Source organism: Pongo abelii, chromosome 11, assembly GCF_028885655.2.
Source record: "Pongo abelii isolate AG06213 chromosome 11, NHGRI_mPonAbe1-v2.0_pri, whole genome shotgun sequence".
Lineage (NCBI taxonomy): Eukaryota > Metazoa > Chordata > Mammalia > Primates > Hominidae > Pongo > Pongo abelii.
In genome coordinates, this window is record NC_071996.2 from 91,370,935 (window position 1) to 91,390,575 (window position 19,641).

Sequence of the window (19,641 nt, forward strand, 5' to 3'; positions counted from 1 at the left end):
ATATAGATATAATTTATCAAGACATCTTTGCCCTTTTTTCTTACTTGTGTGGAAAAATCCCAACCCCTGTTAATGACTATGCACTCTTCCACTTAAGCAAACAATATGGCTGGAACAAACCCCCCACACATGCATTCCCACAAACTCATACAACCATGTTTATTAGTTATACTTATCTTACATTTGGATTGCAGTCATCATAAGGTCATTATAGTTGTACAGAAATTTAACCTCCTTATATCTTCCATTCACTGTTCTATTTGAGATGACTCTTTTCTGCCTGAACAACCCTCTTTTTCTGTTCTTGAATCCTTATACCCCCGTCATCATACTCAGAACTAATACCTACTCCTTATTCAACTCAGAAAATACATGCAATTAGAAGAGAAATTCTACACTTTCCCATCACCAAATCTACCAAACTAATAAGTATTTTAGTATGTTTCCATGAGTCAGCCTTCTCTTCTCTTATGCTGAATGAACTGCTTCTGTTCATTTAAGGACAGGGCCTTGTCTTTGACCATATTCCCTCATACTTTCTCAAAGAACTTCTTCTTGCATTTATGCTCTCTCTTTTCTGTATCACCAGTTTTCCCCTGTTAACATAATTTTCCAATCAGCATAAATATATATTCAATAGCTCCCCCCAAAATGTCTAGTCTTAGTCTATCTCACCCTCCATTTCCTACATTATTTCTCTGTTTCCATTTAAAGCAAAATTCCTTGAGTTTCTCTACTTCCTTTCTTCATTTCTTTCAACCACTCAGGCTATGCTAGCCCCCTATCCTCTGAAAATACAATGCAAAAGTCTACCCACACCAGTCAGGCTATTTTTTTTTTATTTTTAATTTTTGTGGGTACATAGTAAGTGTATATATTTATGGGGTACATGAAGTGTTTTAATACAGGCATGCAATGCATAATAATTACATTATGGAAAATGGGCTATCCATCCCTCAAGCATTTATTCTTAGTGTTAGAAACAATCTTATTATACTCTTAGCTATTTAACAAAATAAACTGAAATTACTATTGACTATAGACATCTTTTTGTGCTATCAAATGGTAGGTCTTATTCATTCTTCTAATTTTTTTTGTACCCGTTAACTGTTAACTCTCTCCACCTCCCTCACAGCACTCCGCCCCCATCCCTACACTCTGCTTCCCATATCTGATACCCATGATTCTACTCTCTACCTCCATAGATTAAATTGTTTTGATTTTTAGATCTCACAAATAAGTAGGATCATGGGGCGTCTGTCTTTCTGTGCCTGGCTTATTTCACTGAACATAATGACTTCCATTTCCATCCATTTGTTGCAAATGACTGTATCTCATTCTTTTTACAGCTGAATAGTACTCCATTGTGTATAACTGCCACATTTCTTTTTGTCCATTCACCTGTTGATACACACTTAGGTTGCTTCCAATTCTTGCCTATTGTGAACAGAGCTGCAACAAACATGAAAGTGCAGTTATCGCTTTGACATACTGATTTCCTTTCTTTTCAGTATATACATAGCAGTGGGATTGCTGGAACATATGGTAGTTCTATTTTTAGTATTTTGAGGAACTTCCACACTGTTCTCCATAGTGGTTGTATTAATTTACATTTCCACCAACAGTGTATGAGGATTTCCTTTTCTCCACATTCTTGCTAGCATTTTTTATTGCCTGTCTTTTGGATATAAGCCATTTTAATGGGAGGGAGAGAATGTACTTTCTGAGGCTACAGAAAATACATCCTTTTCATATGCCTATTTATCATTTTGTGTCTCCTTTTGAGAAATAGCTATTCAAATTTTTGCCCATATTTTAATCAGATTATTAGATTTTTTCCTATAGAGTTGTTTGAGCTCCTTATATATTCTGGTTATTAATCCCTTGTCAAGTGGGTAGTTTGCAAATTTTTTATCCCATTTATTGTTTCCTTTGCTGTGTAAATGCTTTTCAACTTAATGAGATACCATTTGTCCATTTTGCTTGAGTTGCCTGTACTTGTGGGTTATTACTAAAGAAATTTTTGCCCAGATCAATGTCCTGGATGTTTTCCCTAATGTTTTCTTATAGTAGTTTCATAATTTGAAGTCTTAGATTTAAGTCTTTGCCTATATTGACTTGATGTTTGTATACGGCAAGAGATGGGGTCTAGTTTCATTCTTTTGCATATAGATATTCAGTTTTCCCAGCATCATTTATTGAAGAAACTGTCTTTTTCCCAGTGTATGTTTTTGGCACCTTTGTAGAAAGTGTGCTTACTGTAGGTGCGTGGATTTATTTCTGAATTCTCTATTGTGTTTCATTGGTCTATGTGTCTGTTTTTATGACAGTACTATGCTATTTTAGTTGCTATAGCATTGTAGTACAATTTGAAGTCAGGTAATATGAGTCCTCCATTTTTGTTCTTTTTGCTTAGGATAGCTTTGGCTACTGTGGGTCTTTTATGGTTTCATATAAATTTTAGGATAGTTGTTTTCTATTTCTTTGAAGAATGTCATTGGTATTTTGATAGGGATTTCATTGAATCTGTAGATTGCTTTAGGGTAGTATGTACATTTTAACAATATTGATTCTTCCAACCCACGAACATGGAATATCTTTGCATTTTCTGGTCTTCTCTTTGGCTTTTCTCATTGGTATTTTATAGTTTTCATTATAGGGATCTTTCACTTCTTTGGTTAAGTTAATTCCTAGGTATTTAATTTTATTTGTGGCCATTGTAAATGGGAATTCCTTTTTTATTTTTTTTTTCAGATTGTTTACTGTTGGCATATAAAAATCCCGTTGAATTTTGTAGGTTGATTTTTGTATTCTACAATTTTACTGAATTTGTTTGTGAGTTCTAATAGTTTTCTTTGTGTTTTGGTGGAGTGTTTAGGTTTTTCCAAATATAATATCCTTTCATCTGCAAATAAAGATAGTTTGGCTTCTTCCCTTCCAATTTGGCTGCCCTTTATTTCTTTCTCTTGTCTGATTTCTCCAGCTGGGACTTCCAGTACTGTGTAGAATAACAGTGGTGAAAGTGTGCATCCTTGTTGTGTTCAGATTTCAGGGGTAAGGCTTTCAGTTTCTCTCCATTCAGTATGACACTAGCTGTGGGTCTGTCATATATGGTTTTTATTATGTTGAGGTATGTTCTTTCTATACCCAGTTTTTGAGGGTTTTTATCATGAGGGGATGTTGAATTTTCAGCATCAGTTGCAATGATTGTATGGTTTTTATCCTTCAGTCTGTTTTTATGATGTAGCACATAGATTTATTTGCATATGTTAAACCATTATTGCATCCTAAATAAATCCCACTTGGTCATGATGAATAATCTTTTAAATGTATTGTTGAATTTGGTTTGCTACCACTTTGTAGAGGATTTTTGCATCAATATTCATCAGTGATGTTGGCCTATAGTTTTATTTTCTATTTATGTATTTACTTATTTATGATGTGTCTTTGGTTTTGTCATCAGGATAATCCTGGCCTCATAAAATGAATTTGGAAGTATTCCCTCCACCTCTGTTTTTCGAATAGTTTAAATAGTTTGAGTAGGATTGGTATTAGTTCTTCTTTAAATGTTTGGTAGAATTCAACAGTGAAGCCATTGGGTCCTGGGCTTCATTTTACTGGTAAGCTTTTTTTTTTTTTGAGACAGAGTTTTGCTCTTGTTGCCCAGGCTGGAGTGCAACGGCATGATCTCGGCTCACTGCAACCTCTGCCTCCTGAACTCAAGCAATTCTCCTACCTCAGCCTCCTGAGTAGCTGAGATTACAGGCATGCGCCACTACTCCCAGCTAATTTTGTATTTTTAGTAGAGATGGGTCAGGCTGGACTCAAACTCCCAACCTCAGGTGATCCACCCACCTTAGCCTCCCAGAGTGCTGGGATTACAGGTTGAACCACCGCGCCAGGTCCTGGGAACCTTTTAATTACGGCTTTAATCTTGTTACTTGTTATTGCTCTATTCAGGTTTTGAATTTCTTCCTGGTTCAATCTTGGTAGGTTGTATGTGTCTAGGAATTTGTCCATTTCTTCTAGACATAGTAGCTCATAGTAGCCACTAATGATTCTTTGAATTTCTGGGATAGCAGTTGTAAAATTTTCTTTTTCATCTCTGCTTTTATTTGCAATGTCTCTGTTTTTTCTTAGTCTGGATGAAGGTTTGTCAATTTTATTTAACTTTTCAAAAAAAGTCTTTTCTTTCATTGCTTTTTTATATTGTTTTCTTCATTTTAATTTTATTTATTTCGGCTTGATCTTTATTATTTCTTCTCCTCTGTTGGTTTGGGTTTTGGTTTGTTCTTGTTTTTGTAGTTCTTTAAGATGCATGATTACATTATTTATTTGAAGTTTTTCTTCTTTTTTGTTGGAGTCACTTACAGCTATAAACTTCCCTCTTAGTAATGCTTTTGCTGTATCTGATGTGCTTCAGTATGTTATGTTTTCATTATCATTTGTTTCAATAAATTTTTCAACTTTCTGCTTAGTTTCCTCATTGACTCATTGGTCATTAAGGATCATATTGTGTAATTTTTATGTCTTTATATAGTTTCCAAATTTTCTCTTACTGATTTCTACTTTTATTCCACTGTGGTCTGAAGAGATGCTTGATATTATTTCAATTTTTTGAATGTTTTAAGACTTGTTTTGTGACCTAACGTATGGTCTATCCTTGAGAATGTTTCATGTGCTGCAGAACGGAATGTGTATTCTGCAGCAATTTGATGAAATGCTCTGTAACTACTGGTTAGCTCCATTTGGCCGAGAGTGCAGATTAAGTTTGAATTTTCTTTGTTTATTTTCCATCTGGAAGATATTTCCAGTGCTTATAGTGGGGTGTTGAAGTCTCCAGCTATTATTGGATTGGAGTCTATCTCTTTAGCTCTAATAATATTTGCTTCATATATCTGGGTGCTCCAGTGTTGGGTGCATATATATTTAAAATTGTTGTATCCTTTTGCTGAATTGACCCCTTCATTATTATATAGTGAACTTCTTTGTCTTTTCTTACAGTTTCTTCCTGTTTTCCTTTTATTGAAGTTGATTTTGTCTGGTGATATGATTTAGTTTCTTGTTTTTTATTTTTTGTGTATTCATTGTATATTTTTTTGCTTCGAGGTTACCATGAAGCTTGCAAATACCATCTTATAACCCATCATTTTAAGCTGATAACAACTTAACATCATTTTCATAAACAAACAAACAAGGAATTAAAACTTATAAAGACTTGATGCCATAACTTCATACCCCTGTTTTCTTTTAACTTTTTTGTTACTACTTATATCTGATTGTTCCATTTTTCTTGAAAAGTTGTTTTAGTTATTATTTTTGATTGGATCATTGTTTAGTTTTTGTACTTAAGAGTAGTTCATAAACTGTGATTACAGTGTTATAATATTCTCTGTTTTTCTGTGTTCTTACTATTCAGTGAGTTTTGTGCCTTCATTAACATTTCTTATTGCTCATTAACATACTTTTCTTTCTGATTTAAGTATTCCCTTTAGCATTTCTTGTGGAAAAGGTCTGGTGTTGATGAAATCCCTCAGTTTTTGTTTGTCTGGTAAAAGGTTTATTTCTCCTTCAAGTTTGAAAGATATCTTTGCCAGATACATTCTAGGAAAAAATACTTTTGCCTTCAGCACTTTATTTATGTCATGCCATGCTCTCCTGGCCTGTAAAGTTTCCACTGAAAAGTCTGCTGTCAGATGTATTGGAACTCAATTTTCTGTTATTTGTTTCTTTTCTCTTGCTGATTTTAGCACCCTTTCTTTATCCTTGACCTTTGAGAGTTTGATTAAATGCCTTAAGGAGTCTTCTTTGGATTAGATCTCCTTGGTGTTCTATAACCTTCTTTTACTTGGGTATTGATATATTTCTCTAGGTTTAGGAAGTTCTCTGTTATTATCCCTTTCTACTCCTATCTTTTTCTCTACCTCCTCTTTAAGGCTAATAACTCTTAGATTTGCCCTGTTGTGGCTTTCTAGATGCTGTCCATGGACGTCATTGTTTTTATTTTTTTTTCTTCTTTTTTCTCCTCTGACTGTGTACTTCCAAATAGCCTGTCTTCAAGCCCACTAATTCTTTCCTCTGCTTTATCAATTCTTCTTTTAAAAGACTCTGATGCATTCTTTGGTATGACATTTGCATTTTTCAGCTCCAGAATTTCTGCTTGATTCTTTTTAATTATTTCAATGTCTTTGTTAAATTTATCTGATAGAATTTTGAATTCCTTCTCTGTGTTATCTTGAAAGTCTTTAAGTTTTCTTCATTCAGATATTGTGAATTCTCTGTCTGAATTCAAAGGTCACATATCTCTGTTTCTCCAGGATTGTTCCCTGATGCCTTACTTAGTTCATTTGGTGAGGTCATCTTTTCCTGGATCATCTTGACACTTGTAGATGTTAATGTGTCTGGCCATTGAAGAGTTAGGTATTTATTGTAGTCTCTACAATCTGAGCTTGTTTGTACGCATCCTTCTTAGGCAGGCTTTCCAGATATTCAAAATGACTTAGATGTTGTGATTTAAGCTGTATCTTTTTTATGGGGGACCTCAAGTTCCCTAATGCTGTGGTTCTTAGAGACTCATAGAGGTACTGTATTGATGGTCTATCTAGGTCAAGATCCCAAAGAATTCTCTGGATTACCAGGCAGAGACTATTGTTCTCTTCCCTTACTTTCTCCCAAACAAAGTCCCTCTCTCTGTTCTGAGCCACCTGGAGCAGAGGGTAGAGTGGCAAATCACCCCTGTAGGCACCACCCATAGCTTGCACTGGGTCAGACCTGAAGTGCCAGCACAGCACTGGTTCTCACCTAAGGCCTGCTGTAGCCACTCCCTGGTTCCTGCCTATTTTTGCTCAAAACTCTGGGGCTCTACAATCAGCAGGTAGCAATGCCAGCCAGGCCTGTGTTCTTTCCTTTAGGGCAGTGAGTTGCCCCAGGACCTAGATGGGTTCAGAGGTGCCACCTGGGAGCCAGGGACTAGAGTCAAAAACCTTAGAAGTCCATTTGTTGTTCTATTGTACTGTAGTTGAGCTGGCAACTCGAATAATGAGATGCAGTCCTCCCATTTTTGCCTTCCCTTTCCAAAGGCAGAAGAGCCTCACTGTGTGGCCACTGCCACCTCAGGCCTATGGGGAGTACTGCCAGGCTGCTGCCAATGTTCCCTAAGGCCTAACGGCTATTTAGTCAGCTTCTAGTGAATGCTGTCAAGCCTTAGACTCAACCTTCATGGCAGTGGGCTTCCTCTCTTCCCCAGAGAAGGTCCAGAAATGCCATCCAAGAGTCAAGTCCTGGAATCAGGGACCTCAGAGCCCACTTCATGCTCTATCACCCTGTGGCTGAGCTGGTACCTAAGATGCAAGACCCTTTACTTTTTCCTCCACTTCTCTCAAGCAGAAGGAGTCTCATCCTGTAACCACCACAGCTGGGAATGTGCTGAGTCTCACCTGAAGCCAGTAAGCCTCAGAGTCTCATCCAATGTTCTTGATGTAGTACCTGGGTATTGCTTCTGGTTATTATTCTGGTTATTCTTTTGTTAACATGTTACAAATCTTGCCATGACTGAGTTCTTCCCTTCAAGGCAGTAGGTTGCTTTCTGGTACATGGTGTTTCTAGAAATGTCATCAGGGAGCTAAGGTCTGAACAGGGGCCGTAAGACTGACTGGTGCCCTATCCTGCTGTGGCTGTGCTGGTATCCAACAGGCAAGACAGAGTCCTCCCCACTCTTCCCTCTCTGATCCTCAAGCAGAAGGAAGGGGTCTCTTTTGGAGCCACAAGCTGTGCAGCCTGAGGTTAGTGGAAGGGTGATGCCAGCAGTCCCTTAGCAGTCCTGGCTGATGTCTCAGTAGGTCATGACCGCCTCTCTCCCTCAGTCCACAGACTCTGGGCCCAGAGCACTTTAGCTCATGATGGCAAGGCTTGGGGGAGCTGAAGTTCCAAACACTGGGATTGGCAATTCTCCTTTGTGTGGGGCTTGTTTAAATTCTCCTTCCTTGGGAGAGCGTCACCTGAGTTTGGCCTGGTTTTGCTTTCTGCTATTAACAAGGGCAGCACTGAGTTCAATGCCTCAGAATTGCTAGCTCTTCCTCTCCCCAGTGCACAGCAATACTCTCAGAAACACCAGGCTGCCTCTCTGAGCAGGGTTGCCTCTACTGAGGGATGGAGGAGGGGTGGGGTCTGAGATTCAAGACTGTTTTTCCAGTGCCTCTTTCAGCGATATGAAGGTAAAACCAGGTAGTGTGAGTGCTCACCTGATTTTTGGTTCTTAAGAAGGGGTGTGTGTGTGTGTATGTGTGTGTGTGTGTGTGTGTGTGTGTAGATAGTTGTTAACTTGGTGTCCTCACTGGGGGGACAATAGGGAGAGCCTTCTATTTTGCCATTTTGTTCTACCCCTCTCCCCAGTCAGGCTATTTTAGTCCCTGTCTTCTGAAAGTGCAATGCAAAGGTCACCAATTATCTCCGTGTTCTGAAACTAATGGCCATTTTTCAGGCTTTCTCTTTGTAGAGCTCTCAATATCATTTAATCATTTTTTCTCTTAATAAAAACATACTTCATTTGGATACCAGAAGGGCACACTTCGCTGGTTTTTATTTGACCTCAGTGGCTGTTTTTTTTTTCCCCCAGAGTCTCGCTCTGTCGCCTAGGCTGGAGTGCAGTGGTGCAATCTCAGCTCACTGCATGCTCCGCCTCCCAGGTTCACACCACTCTCCTGCCTCAGCCTCGTGAGTAGCTGGGACTACAGGCACCCGCCACCATGCCCACCTAATTTTTTTTTTTTTTTTGTATTTTTAGTAGAGACGGGGTTTCACCGTGTTAACCAGGATGGTCTCGATCTCCTGACCTCGTGATCCACCTGCCTTGGCCTCCCAAAGTGCTGAGATTACAGGTGATGGCTGTTTTTTATCTATCTCTAGCTTGCTCTTCTTATTCTGCCTCATTCATAAATTTGGCATGCTTTTAAGCTCAATTATCATTTATCTATTTACATATACTTCTTAACTAATCTCATAATGTGCGAGCTGGTTACTTTATAAGTCATGTCTCTATTCCTACCCTACCTACCAGACCATGACTCATATATCCAACTACTAACTCAGCATCTCATCTTTGCTGTCTGGTAGGTATCTCAGAACTAACATATCCAAAACAGAAGTCTTGACAGGTAGGAATACTCACCACTATACTAATAAGGAAAGGCTTCAAAACAGAAGTCTTGAATTCTGCCTTTCAAACTTTGCTTTCCCCAAGTGTCTCTTTCTTAATAAATGGCACTATGATTCACTCAGTGAAGAAGAAAAAAAAAAGTAGCAGCTGTCCTTGAATTTTCTTTCTGTTACCCTCAATATTCATCCATCAGTTAGACTGGTCAGATTTCCCTTAGAAGTATAAATCAAGCAAGACTGACAAGGGTCTGAGGACATGACACAGTTGAAAAAAACAAAAAGTTTGTGGCAATAGTTAAAAGAGGTCTCATTATTTTCAAGAGTTGGAGTTAGGAGGATAATGATGCTAAATCTCAGGGGTTGGAAAGACCTGGAATTAAACTGGAACAAAGAGTAGAGAGTTCTTGATGATACTGAGGCAACCTTTTCTTTCTGCCTGGAAGTGTTGCATATTTTCTCTCTGCCTGTAATATTCTTAATTTTATGATAACATGCCTGGGTCTGAAACTTACAGTTTGAGATTTTTCATAATCTTTTTTAATTCTCTGAAATTTCTCTCCATAATTTTCTCAGTTATACCCTCCTCTTTGTTTATATTTTTCTCTATGGTAATCTCACTATCAAGATTTTGGCAGTTTTATTTAATATATCTTAGTATTCATTTAGTATATTTATTTACTTTTTTGTAGTCATCTAAGAGAATTTCTCCACTTTATCCTTGAACTCAGTAATACATCCGTAAGCTGTACACAGAGTTCTCCAATTTAGGCCATTTATCATTGCTTTAAAAAGATCTCAGCTATTATATTTCCTACTAATATTTTCCATGTGGCTCACTTATTGATAACTCATTTTTTTCCTCATTTACAAATATCTTTCCCTTTGTTTTTAGGCATATTGACATATGAGATACTAAATAAACATTGCAAAAGATATGAAAAAACAAATGATTAAGTCAATAAATGATTAAGTCAATCAAATGAAGACTGTCACAGATAATAAAATAAAATTTTTATTTTAAAAATAAAGATTATTTTTAAAATTGACATTACACTTTAAATAAAGTTGGGAGCTAATATATGTGTCTGTAAATCAATAAAGTGTATATGATTTCATAAAACTTGATTTGCTCATTTGATTTGTAATTCAACATATATTAACTATAGTTATGTACTCGATACTAGAGAAGCAAAGATAACACCATTATTTTGAAAAAAATAGGTTTATTCACGTTTCTAGGACATCTTTTTGCAATTCATTTGAGGCAACAGTTTTTATAGTGAAATGAAAGCACTCATTAGTGTGAGAGAATGAGAAGGCTAGCTCCTTTTCAGTGGATATTTTGAAAGGAAAATTTGAAAATTAGTTCAGTGAAATAGATTGGGGTTAGTTGCCAGAAATCTTTCCAAATATGATTGAGTAGACTGTAAAATAAAAACCAAATCTGGACTTAGGTACGAGAGACTTTATTGGAAAGGATGTTTGCAACGAGGGGAGGGGGGCAACTGCAATAAGGAAAATATGCCAACTATAAGATCAGCAAGTGTCTCAAAGGCTAAGCAGCAAAGTGTTTTGTTTTGTTTTAGGGAATAGTAAGCAAGACTAGAAAGAATTGGGTGTAAGAAAGTAGGACAAATGAGGGTGGTGCAATTAGGGATAGGAGCTCAGAGAATGATGTACCCTTTAAAACATAGTCAGCCTGTTATTAGGAGAGGGTGTAAATGAAGGGTTGAGGCTGCTGAGGCTGAATATGGATTAGGGTTTAGGGGCCTACGGGAAGGCGTAAAGCTTAACTAAAGTTTGATTAAGTCGAGGTAGCAAATATTTTGTCCAGTTTGGTCAGTGGCCCAAACAGTTCAGCTAATCATTTATGAAGCAAATAATGGCATTTTGGAGGTCTAGGCCTGGTCTTGTCATAGGTACACAAGGGTAGTATCCTGCATCTCATCTAAGTCACATGGGGAAGGGTTCCTTGCAATAAGCTGTTTCTGGAACACAAAGGTGTGGGATAATTTCTTTTAACTTTTGCTTTTTTTCCAGGATCACAAGTGCATTAGTCCATTCTCACATTGATATAAAAAGATACCTGAAACTGGGTAATTTATAAAGAAATGAGGTTTAACTGGCTCACGGTTCTGCAGGCTGTACAGGAAGCATAGTGGTTTCTGCTTCTGGGGAGGCTTCAGGAACCTCTAGTCATGGCAGTAGGCAAAGGGGGAGTGAGGCATCTCACACGGTGTGAGCAGGAGCAAGAGAGAGTGAATAGCAGTGGTGAAAGTGTGCATCCTTGTGTTCCAGATTTCAAAGGAAAGGCTTTTGGTCTTTCTTCATTTAGTATGATAGTAGCTGTGGATCTGTCATATATGGTTTTTATTATGTTGAATACTCATTTTTTATGGTTTTTATCATGAAAGATGTTGAATTTTATCAAATGCTTTTTTAGCATCTATTGAAATGATCATATGGTTTTTAATCCCTTGATCTGTTTGTATGATGCAGCACACTGATTGATTTGCCTATGTTGACCATTCTTTCATCCCAAAGATAAAACCCCACTTGGGATTCATGATGAATGATATTTTTAATGTATTGTTGAATTCAGTTCACTAGTACTGTGTTGAGGATTTTTGCATCAGTATTCATTAGTGATATTGGCTTATAGTTTTATTTTTTTCAGATGTGACTTTATCTGGTTTTAGAGTCAAGGCAATACTGGCCTCGTAGAATGACTTTGGAAGTATTCCCTCCTCTATTTTTTGGAATACTTTGGGTAGTATTGATACTAATTCTTTAAATGTTTGGTAGAATTGAGCAGTGAAGCCATCAGGTCCCAGAGTTTTCTTTACTGTGAGACTTTATTACAGCTTTGATCTTGTCACTTGTTATTGATTTGTTCCTGTTTTGAATATCTTCCTGGTTCAGTTGTGATACATTTTATGTTTCTAGGAATTTGTCCATTTATTCTAGATTTTTCTAATTTATTGGCATGCAGTTGCTGATAGTAGCCACTAATGATCCTTTGAATGTCTGCTGTATCAGTTGTACAATCTCCTTTTATGTGTCAGATTTGATTTATTTGGATATTTTCTCTTTACTAATTTTGAGTTTGGGTTGCTCTTGTTTTCCTAATTTTTAAGATGTATCATTAGGTTGTTTATTTGAAGCTTTTCTTCTTTTTTGATGGAGTCACTTATGGCTATAAACTTCCCTTTTAGTACTGCTTTGGCTGTATTCCGTAGGTTTTTGTATACTGAGTTTCCATTGTCATTTGTTTCAGGAAAATTTCCAATTTCCTTCTCAATTTCTTCACTAACCCACTCATCATTCTGGAGCATTTTGTTTAAATTTTCATATATTTGTATAGTTTTCAGAATTCTTCTTGTTATTGATTTCTAGTTTTATTCAGCTTTGGTCAGAGAAGATGCTAGATATTATTTCAGTTTTTCGAATGTTTTAAACTGTTTTGTGACCTACCATATGATCTATCCTTTAGAATGATCCATGCTCTGAGGAAAATAATGTGTATTCTGCAATCACTGGATTAAATGTTCTGTAAATATCTGTTACCTCCATTTTGTCTAGAGTGTAGATTAAGTTTGAAGTTGCTTTGTTCATTTTCTGTCTGGAACATCTGTTTAGTGCTAAAAGTGGGATGTTGAAATCTCCAGCTATTATTGTATTGGAGTCTAACTCTATATTTTAAAAATTGTTATATCCTCTTGCTGAATTGACCACTTCATTATGATATAGTGACCTTCTTTTTCTCCTTTTGTAGTTTTTGCCTTGAAATCTATTTTATCTGAAATAAATATAGCTACTCCTACTCTTTTTTGGTTTCTCTTGGCATGGAATACCTTTATACCTTTATTTTCAGTCTATGAATGCCTTTATAGGTGAAGTGTGTTTCTTGTAGGCAACAGATCAATGACTCTTCCCGCCACTGCCCCCACTCCCTTGTTTAGCTACTCTATGTCTTTTGATTGGAGAGTTTAGTCCATTTATGTTCAATGATATTATTGATAACTAAAGACTTACTCCTGCCATTTTATTATTTGTTTTCTGGTTGTTTTGTGATCTTCTCTTCCTTTTTTCTTTCCTTCCTGTCTTCCTTTTATTGAAGGAGATTTTGTCTGGTGATATGACTTAGTTTTTTGCTTTTCATTTTTTGTGTATCTCTTGTATGTTTTTTGGTTTGAGGTTACACAATGAGGCTTGCAAGTATTACTTTATAACACATTATCTTAAGCTGATAACAATTTAACACTGTTTGCATAAACCAACTAACAAGCCAAAAGAAATGAAATAAAAACTCTGCATCTTAACTATGTCCCTGCTTTTTTTAACTTTTTATTATTTCCATTTATATCTTATTGTACTATGTCCAGAAAAGTTGTTGTAGTTATTATTTTTGATTGTTTCATGGTTTAGTCTTTCTACTTCAGAGTAGTTTACACACCACAGTTACAGTGTCACAATATTCTGTTTTTCTGTGTTCTTACTATTACCAGTGAGTTTTGTATCTTTGGTGTTGCTTATTGCTCATTAATGTTCTTTTCTTTCTGACTAAAGTTCTTGCTTTAGCATCTATTCTAGGACAGGTCTTGCGTTGATGAAATAACTCAGCTGTTGTTTGTCTGGGAAAGTCTTTATGTCTCCTTTATGTTTAAAGGTTATTTTCACTGTATATACTATTCTAGGATAAAAGATTTTTTTCCTTTAGCAGTTTAAATATGTCATGACATTCTCTCTTGGCCTGTAAGGTTACCACTGAAAATTCTGCTGCCAGATGTATTGGAACTCCATTGTGTGTTATTATTTATTTCCTTTCTTTTGTTGATTTTAGCATCTTTTCTTTATCCTTGATCTTTGAGAGTTTGATTATTAATGGCCTTGAGATAGTCTTCTTTGTGTTAAATCTGCTTGGTGTTGTATAACCTTCTCGTACTTGGATATTGCTCTCTTCCTCTAGGTTTGTGAAGTTTTCTGATATTATCCTTTTGAATAAACTTTCTACTCCTATCTCTTTCTCTGTTCCCTCTTTAAGGCCAAGTAACACTTTGATTTGCCCTTTTGAGGCTATTTTCTAGATTTGGCAGGCATGCTTCATTCTTTTTAATTCTTTTTTTCTTTTGTCTCCTCTGACCATGTGTTTTTCAATAGCTTGGCTTCAAGCTCATTAATTGTTTCTTCTGTTTGGTCATTTCTGCTATTAAAAGACTCTCATATGTTCTTTACTATGTCCATTGCATTTTTCAGGTCCAGAATTTCTGCTTGATTCTTTTTAATTATTTCAATCTCTTTCTTTAATTTATCTAATAGAATTCTGAATGCCTTCTCTGTGATATCTTGAATTTCTTTCATTTTCTTCAACAAAGCTATTTTGAATTCTCTGTCTGAAAGGTGACACATCTTTGTTTTTCCAGGGTTGTTTTCTCATGTCTGATTTAGTTTATTTGGTGAGGTCATGTTTACCTGGATTGTCTTAGTACTTGTAGATGATTGTCTGTGTCTGGGCATTGAAGAGTTAGGTATTTATTGTAGTCTTTGAAGTCTGCGCTTGTTTGTACCTGTCCTTCTTGGGAAAGCTTTTCAGATATTCAAAAAGACTTGGATGTTGTGATCTAAGTTGTATCTGCTTTCGGGGGGACCTGAAGCCCAGTAATGCTGTGGTTCTTAGAGACTCATAGAGATACTGCCCTGATGGTCTTGGACAAGATCTGAAAGAATTCTCCAGATCACCATGCAGAGAGTTGACCTCTTCTCTTCTTCTTTTCTTTTTCTTTCAAACAAATGGGGTCTCTTTATTTCTCTCTCTCTCTCTCTCTCTCTCTCTGTTCTGAACCACCTGAAGTGGGGTGGAGTGACATACTGTGTTGGGTCAGACCTGAAGCCAGAACAGCACTGGTTCTTGCCCAAGACCTGCTGTAACCCCTGGCTATTGCCTGTTTTCTCTCAAGACCCTGGGGATTTACAATCAGCAGGTGGCAAAGCCAGCTAGGTCTCTGTCCTTCCATTCAGGGCACTGTGTTATCCCAGGCCCCAGGCAGGTCCAGAGTTGCCTATTGGAAGCCATGAACTAGAGTCAAAACCACTTAGAAGTCTTTCTGGTGTTCTATTGTACTGTGGCTGAGCTGAAACCACAAAACACAGTCCTTCTCAATCTTTCATCCCCTTTCCAAAGGAAGGTGTGCCTCACCCCATGGCAACTGTCACTACAGGCCTGCAGTGAGTACTGCCAGCCTACTGCTGATGTTATCTTAAGGTCCATGGGCTCTTTAGTCAGCTTGTGGTGAATCTTGCCAGTCCTGAGACTCACCCTTCTGGGCAATGGACTCGCCTCTGGCCAAGGACAGGTCCAGAAATGTTGTGCAAGAGCCCAGTTTTGGAATCAGCAACCCCAAGAGACCAGTTGGTTGTCTACCCCACTGTGGCTGAGCTGGTATCTAGGTGCAAGACAAAGTCCCCTTTACTTTTCCCTCCACTTTTCTCAAGCTGAAGGAGTCTTGCCCCATAGCCACCACAGTTGAGAATGTGCTGAGTCTCACTTGAAGCCAGCAAGCCTCAGAGTCTCACCCAAGTTTCTTGATGTACCACTTGAGTATTACTGCTGGTTATTCAATGCCCAAGGGCTCTTCAGTTAGTAGGTAATGAAGGCTACTCGTACCGAGTTTTTCCTTTCAAGGCAAAGGATTATCTTCTGGTGCAAGGTGTCTAGAAATGTTGTATTAGAGCTAGAGCCTGGAACAGGTACCTGATAACTCTGACAGACGCCCTACCCTGCTGTCACTGAACTGCTATCCAAGATGCAAGACAGAGTCCTTTCCACTCTTCCCTCTTCTCTCCTTGAATGGAAAGAAGGGGTCTCTTTTGGAGCTTAATTGCCTCAGTTTGTGTCTCAGTAGGTCACGTGCCCCAGCATTCTACTAGCTCTGGACCCAGTTCATTACTAGGACTCACCTAAAACTTGCATTGCTTGTGGCCTAGATTGCCTTTCCAGTTTATTTGGAGCCCCAGAACACTTTAGCCCACAGTGGCAAGGCTTGTGGTAACTAAAGTTTCGACAGCTGGGATCAGACATATCCCTCTGGCTAAGGCAGTTTTAAAGGCTCCCTCCATGGCCAGGGTTCAATTGAGTTTGGTGTGGTTTTCCTTTCTGCTATAACAGGATGCCTTACAATTGCTGTGGTCTCCCTTCCCCAGCACTCAGAAATGCTCCTGCTGAGGGTAGGAGAGGAGTGATGCTGGTGATTCAAAACTGTTCCTTCTACCTTTTCAGTGCCTCTTTCAGTGATACAAAGTTAAAACCAGGCACTGTGAGTGCTCATCTGATGTTTGATTCTTGTGAAGGTGCTTTTGTTTGTTTGTTTGGATGGTTGTTAAATTGATGTCTTTGTTGGGGAGACGATTGGTGGAGCCTTCTATGCTGCCATCTTGTTCTGCCTCCCAAAAGTAACAATTTTTTAATAATAGGGAAATGATTCATGCATGTGTTTGTAGTCACTAAAACAATATTTGTGAAAAGTTTCTCTAAAAAGAAGGATTTATGTTACACCATAAATTGAGATAAAGTCAATTTACATAGAATTGTATTTCTTAACTTATTAACATTAAAATTTTAACTATATATTTTATTTCAATTATAAAAGTACATTAAAACATGCATTATTAATACATAAAATAAATAGTACATTGAATGCCAACCTAGTGTCATGTATTGTATTATACACTTTGGGGTACTGAACAAAGTAGCTAGTATCTACATACTTTCTGGTGGAGTTGTAAGACGTGTTTTACAAAAAAAGTGTAGAGTGCACATTGCATCAAATAAAATGCTAAGAAGTGGTGTTTAGATAGTTAAATTATAGTTTATTTCAAAAGAATGACTTATCTGATATAGATTGACATTTATATCTATGCATTTTGTGAGCAAGCAAAAGTGCTTCTGGTGTTTTAGAGTCATAGTATTATCATGTCATTATATATCCTCTATGTTTGCTCAAATGAACTTTATATAATTATGTGAAGAGTTTTTTTTTGTTATTCTTGTTCTATTTATATGCCTCCAAGTTGTTTATATTTTATTTTTTTAATTTAAAAGTCACACTATTATTTAATTTTAAGAATTTTTAAATCATATAGTATTAAACTCCTTTTTTATATTTCACAATCTTCTTTTGTTGAAAATGTCCACTTCATAGTGATGAAATTTGAGTAGTGGACAGGTATATAAAATTTGGTCTGCTGATTAATAAACTTCATAGTATTTTGTTACTTTATTTTTCCAGAGAAGACAGATTTTACATTTGCATATATTACGTTCTTTTTCTACTAGTTTATTTTTAATTTTTCCTTATTTCTTCAGGATATGCTCAATAAATAACCAGATCTGTTAAGATATAGGTGAAAAGTGACTTTTGAAATGATACCAAATATATTATATTCTCTGTTGTGTTATATTCCATTATGTATATAGAGTCTGATGGCAAAATCCTCAAAGAAATTAAGGGTTTTGAAAAAAAAGAGAAGTACAGTAATTGAAAATGCATAATTTCTTGGTCTATTGGTATAATATGTGTGGCAGATAAACAGCCAGCCTCTTGAAAGGACTGCAGTAGAACTAGTTTGCTCAGGCAACAACTAGGTTTCAATAAGAGCGGCAGAGTGGATAAAATCTTTAGAAAAAATGCTGAGTGCATTTTGATAATGATTTACTGTGAATGCCAGATGACACAGTGAAATGTTTCCAGATGATGGGAGAAGTGAAAGATGTGGTTACAGAATGTAATGCATTAGAATTAGATTCTCTGAGTGATGAGAGTAACCTGAACTGCTTATGTTGACTCACATACTTAGGAATAAAGAATGTGATAAAATTATGAAGGTCTCCTAGCAGGAAGTGGTGGTGAGACTTTGAGACTTAGAGTGGAATGGAGGAAGCTATTTCCAGAATCATGCAGAGCTTTTGGTCTCTCGTGAATTTATCTCTAACAGCTGAGACCTCTAGGCAATAGTGGGCAGAGAGTGGGGAAAGTTTTACCCAGAGTTCAGTTACTGTCTTGTCATCTGCAGATGGAAACACGCCAAACTGGGCTCTTACACTGAGCACATGAGTTTCCTTTGATTTCTGTTGAAGCAAGTCTCTAGGTTATCAAGGAGGAATATTATTAAACAGTTTTATTTAATGTGGTTGAATTCTAAAAATGAAAAAAATGCAAATTTTTAAAAAATAGCAAAATATTTTAATTCTAAAAAAGTATTTGTGTTACCCTGTAATATATCTGTAACACTAGTCCTCATAGAAGATAAAGTAGAAGTGAAAGGCTATCTTAATGTCATTTCATGAATATTCTGTTGCTAGAGCAGCAAAGTTATTTCTGAGTGTTGTATCAGTAAGATTAACTATTTTGTGGACCCCAAATATAGATTACAATGCAGTACCAATAAATATTTAATCATAACTTTCTTCTTAGACCTTAATGTGAATTGTCTCTGAGTCTCTGAGGGAATTACTCCAGAAATCTTTTTGTTGTTGTTGTTGTTTACACGAAGTCATTAAATATATAAAATGGAAAGGTCTCAATTGGACAACAGTGCATAAAGTCCTTTACCTAAGCTGCTGAATTTGGTTTGTAACCCTCATAGCGAATACACTACAGAACAGGTATTAAGAGGACCTCTTTGATGGATAAATAATGCATATAAAAAGAGCATTAAATTTAGATCCCATGCTATATCTAAGACAAAGATAGTAGCTAATATTTTCTGAGCTCAATATGTACCAAATACTGTGCCAAGTACTTTCATACCTTTCCTAATGTGTAAAACAATCTTAAGTGGTAGGTAATTTTATCCTATGTTTTAACCACTGCTCCTAGTATATCACCTGTCTTTGTGACTTTGTAATAAACATGAAACTCTTCTGGGCCTCAGGTAAATAAAAAGTAAAGTGTTTATATACACACCTCTTGTCAACAAGCTGAGGAAAAAGTATTGATCTTTCTTCTCCTTAAGTTTGCAAATAAATATAGTTAATGATGGATATATAATAGAAAAAAGACAAAATTGAAGAACTTGGGAGGAATTTCTGTTGAGATGTTCCTATCTGTTTGTGCCACTCATGTTATTAAGCACTTGTGTTTTTTCTTACCCAATGTCCTTTGAGGCATTTTAGAATACTGTTTGTAAATATTTTTAAAAATTTAAAAAGCCTTTATAATTAAAACCACATTAGCAAAAGAGAGGTCAGTCAACAGTCCTTTGTTTATGTTTTAATATTTTGTCATTTTACAGGATATAAGGCGTGGAACTGAACATTTATTTGGCTGATCCTCATCATGAACCGTGCTTTTAGCAGGAAGAAAGGTAAGCGTGGTCATTTTTTAAAACTTGGGAGTCAAGCCAATGTTGCTATGAACATAAGCAGAGATGTTAAGAAATCAGTTTTTCTTGTTGTCAAACCACCTGGCCCAGAAATGAAGTTAGATTAGA

The 19,641-nt window shown here is 36.6% G+C and overlaps 1 protein-coding gene across 34 annotated transcripts in view; it reads left to right on the forward strand.

The window, feature by feature from the left end:
- The window catches only part of GULP1 (GULP PTB domain containing engulfment adaptor 1), a 324,107-nt gene that overhangs the window by 167,649 nt on the left and 136,817 nt on the right, over window positions 1–19,641 (forward strand). For 21 of the 34 annotated variants that reach the window (XM_054549581.2, XM_024243422.3, XM_054549592.2 and 18 more), the window contains exon 3: window positions 19,444–19,515. In XM_054549581.2, the coding sequence (XP_054405556.1) occupies window positions 19,488–19,515 (28 nt within the window). In that variant the 5' untranslated portion in view covers window positions 19,444–19,487. Of the gene's footprint in view, window positions 1–8,782; window positions 8,877–19,443; window positions 19,516–19,641 lie in introns of all 34 variants that reach the window. The other 13 variants (XM_054549588.2, XM_063712905.1, XM_063712913.1 and 10 more) reach the window with 1 other exon arrangement.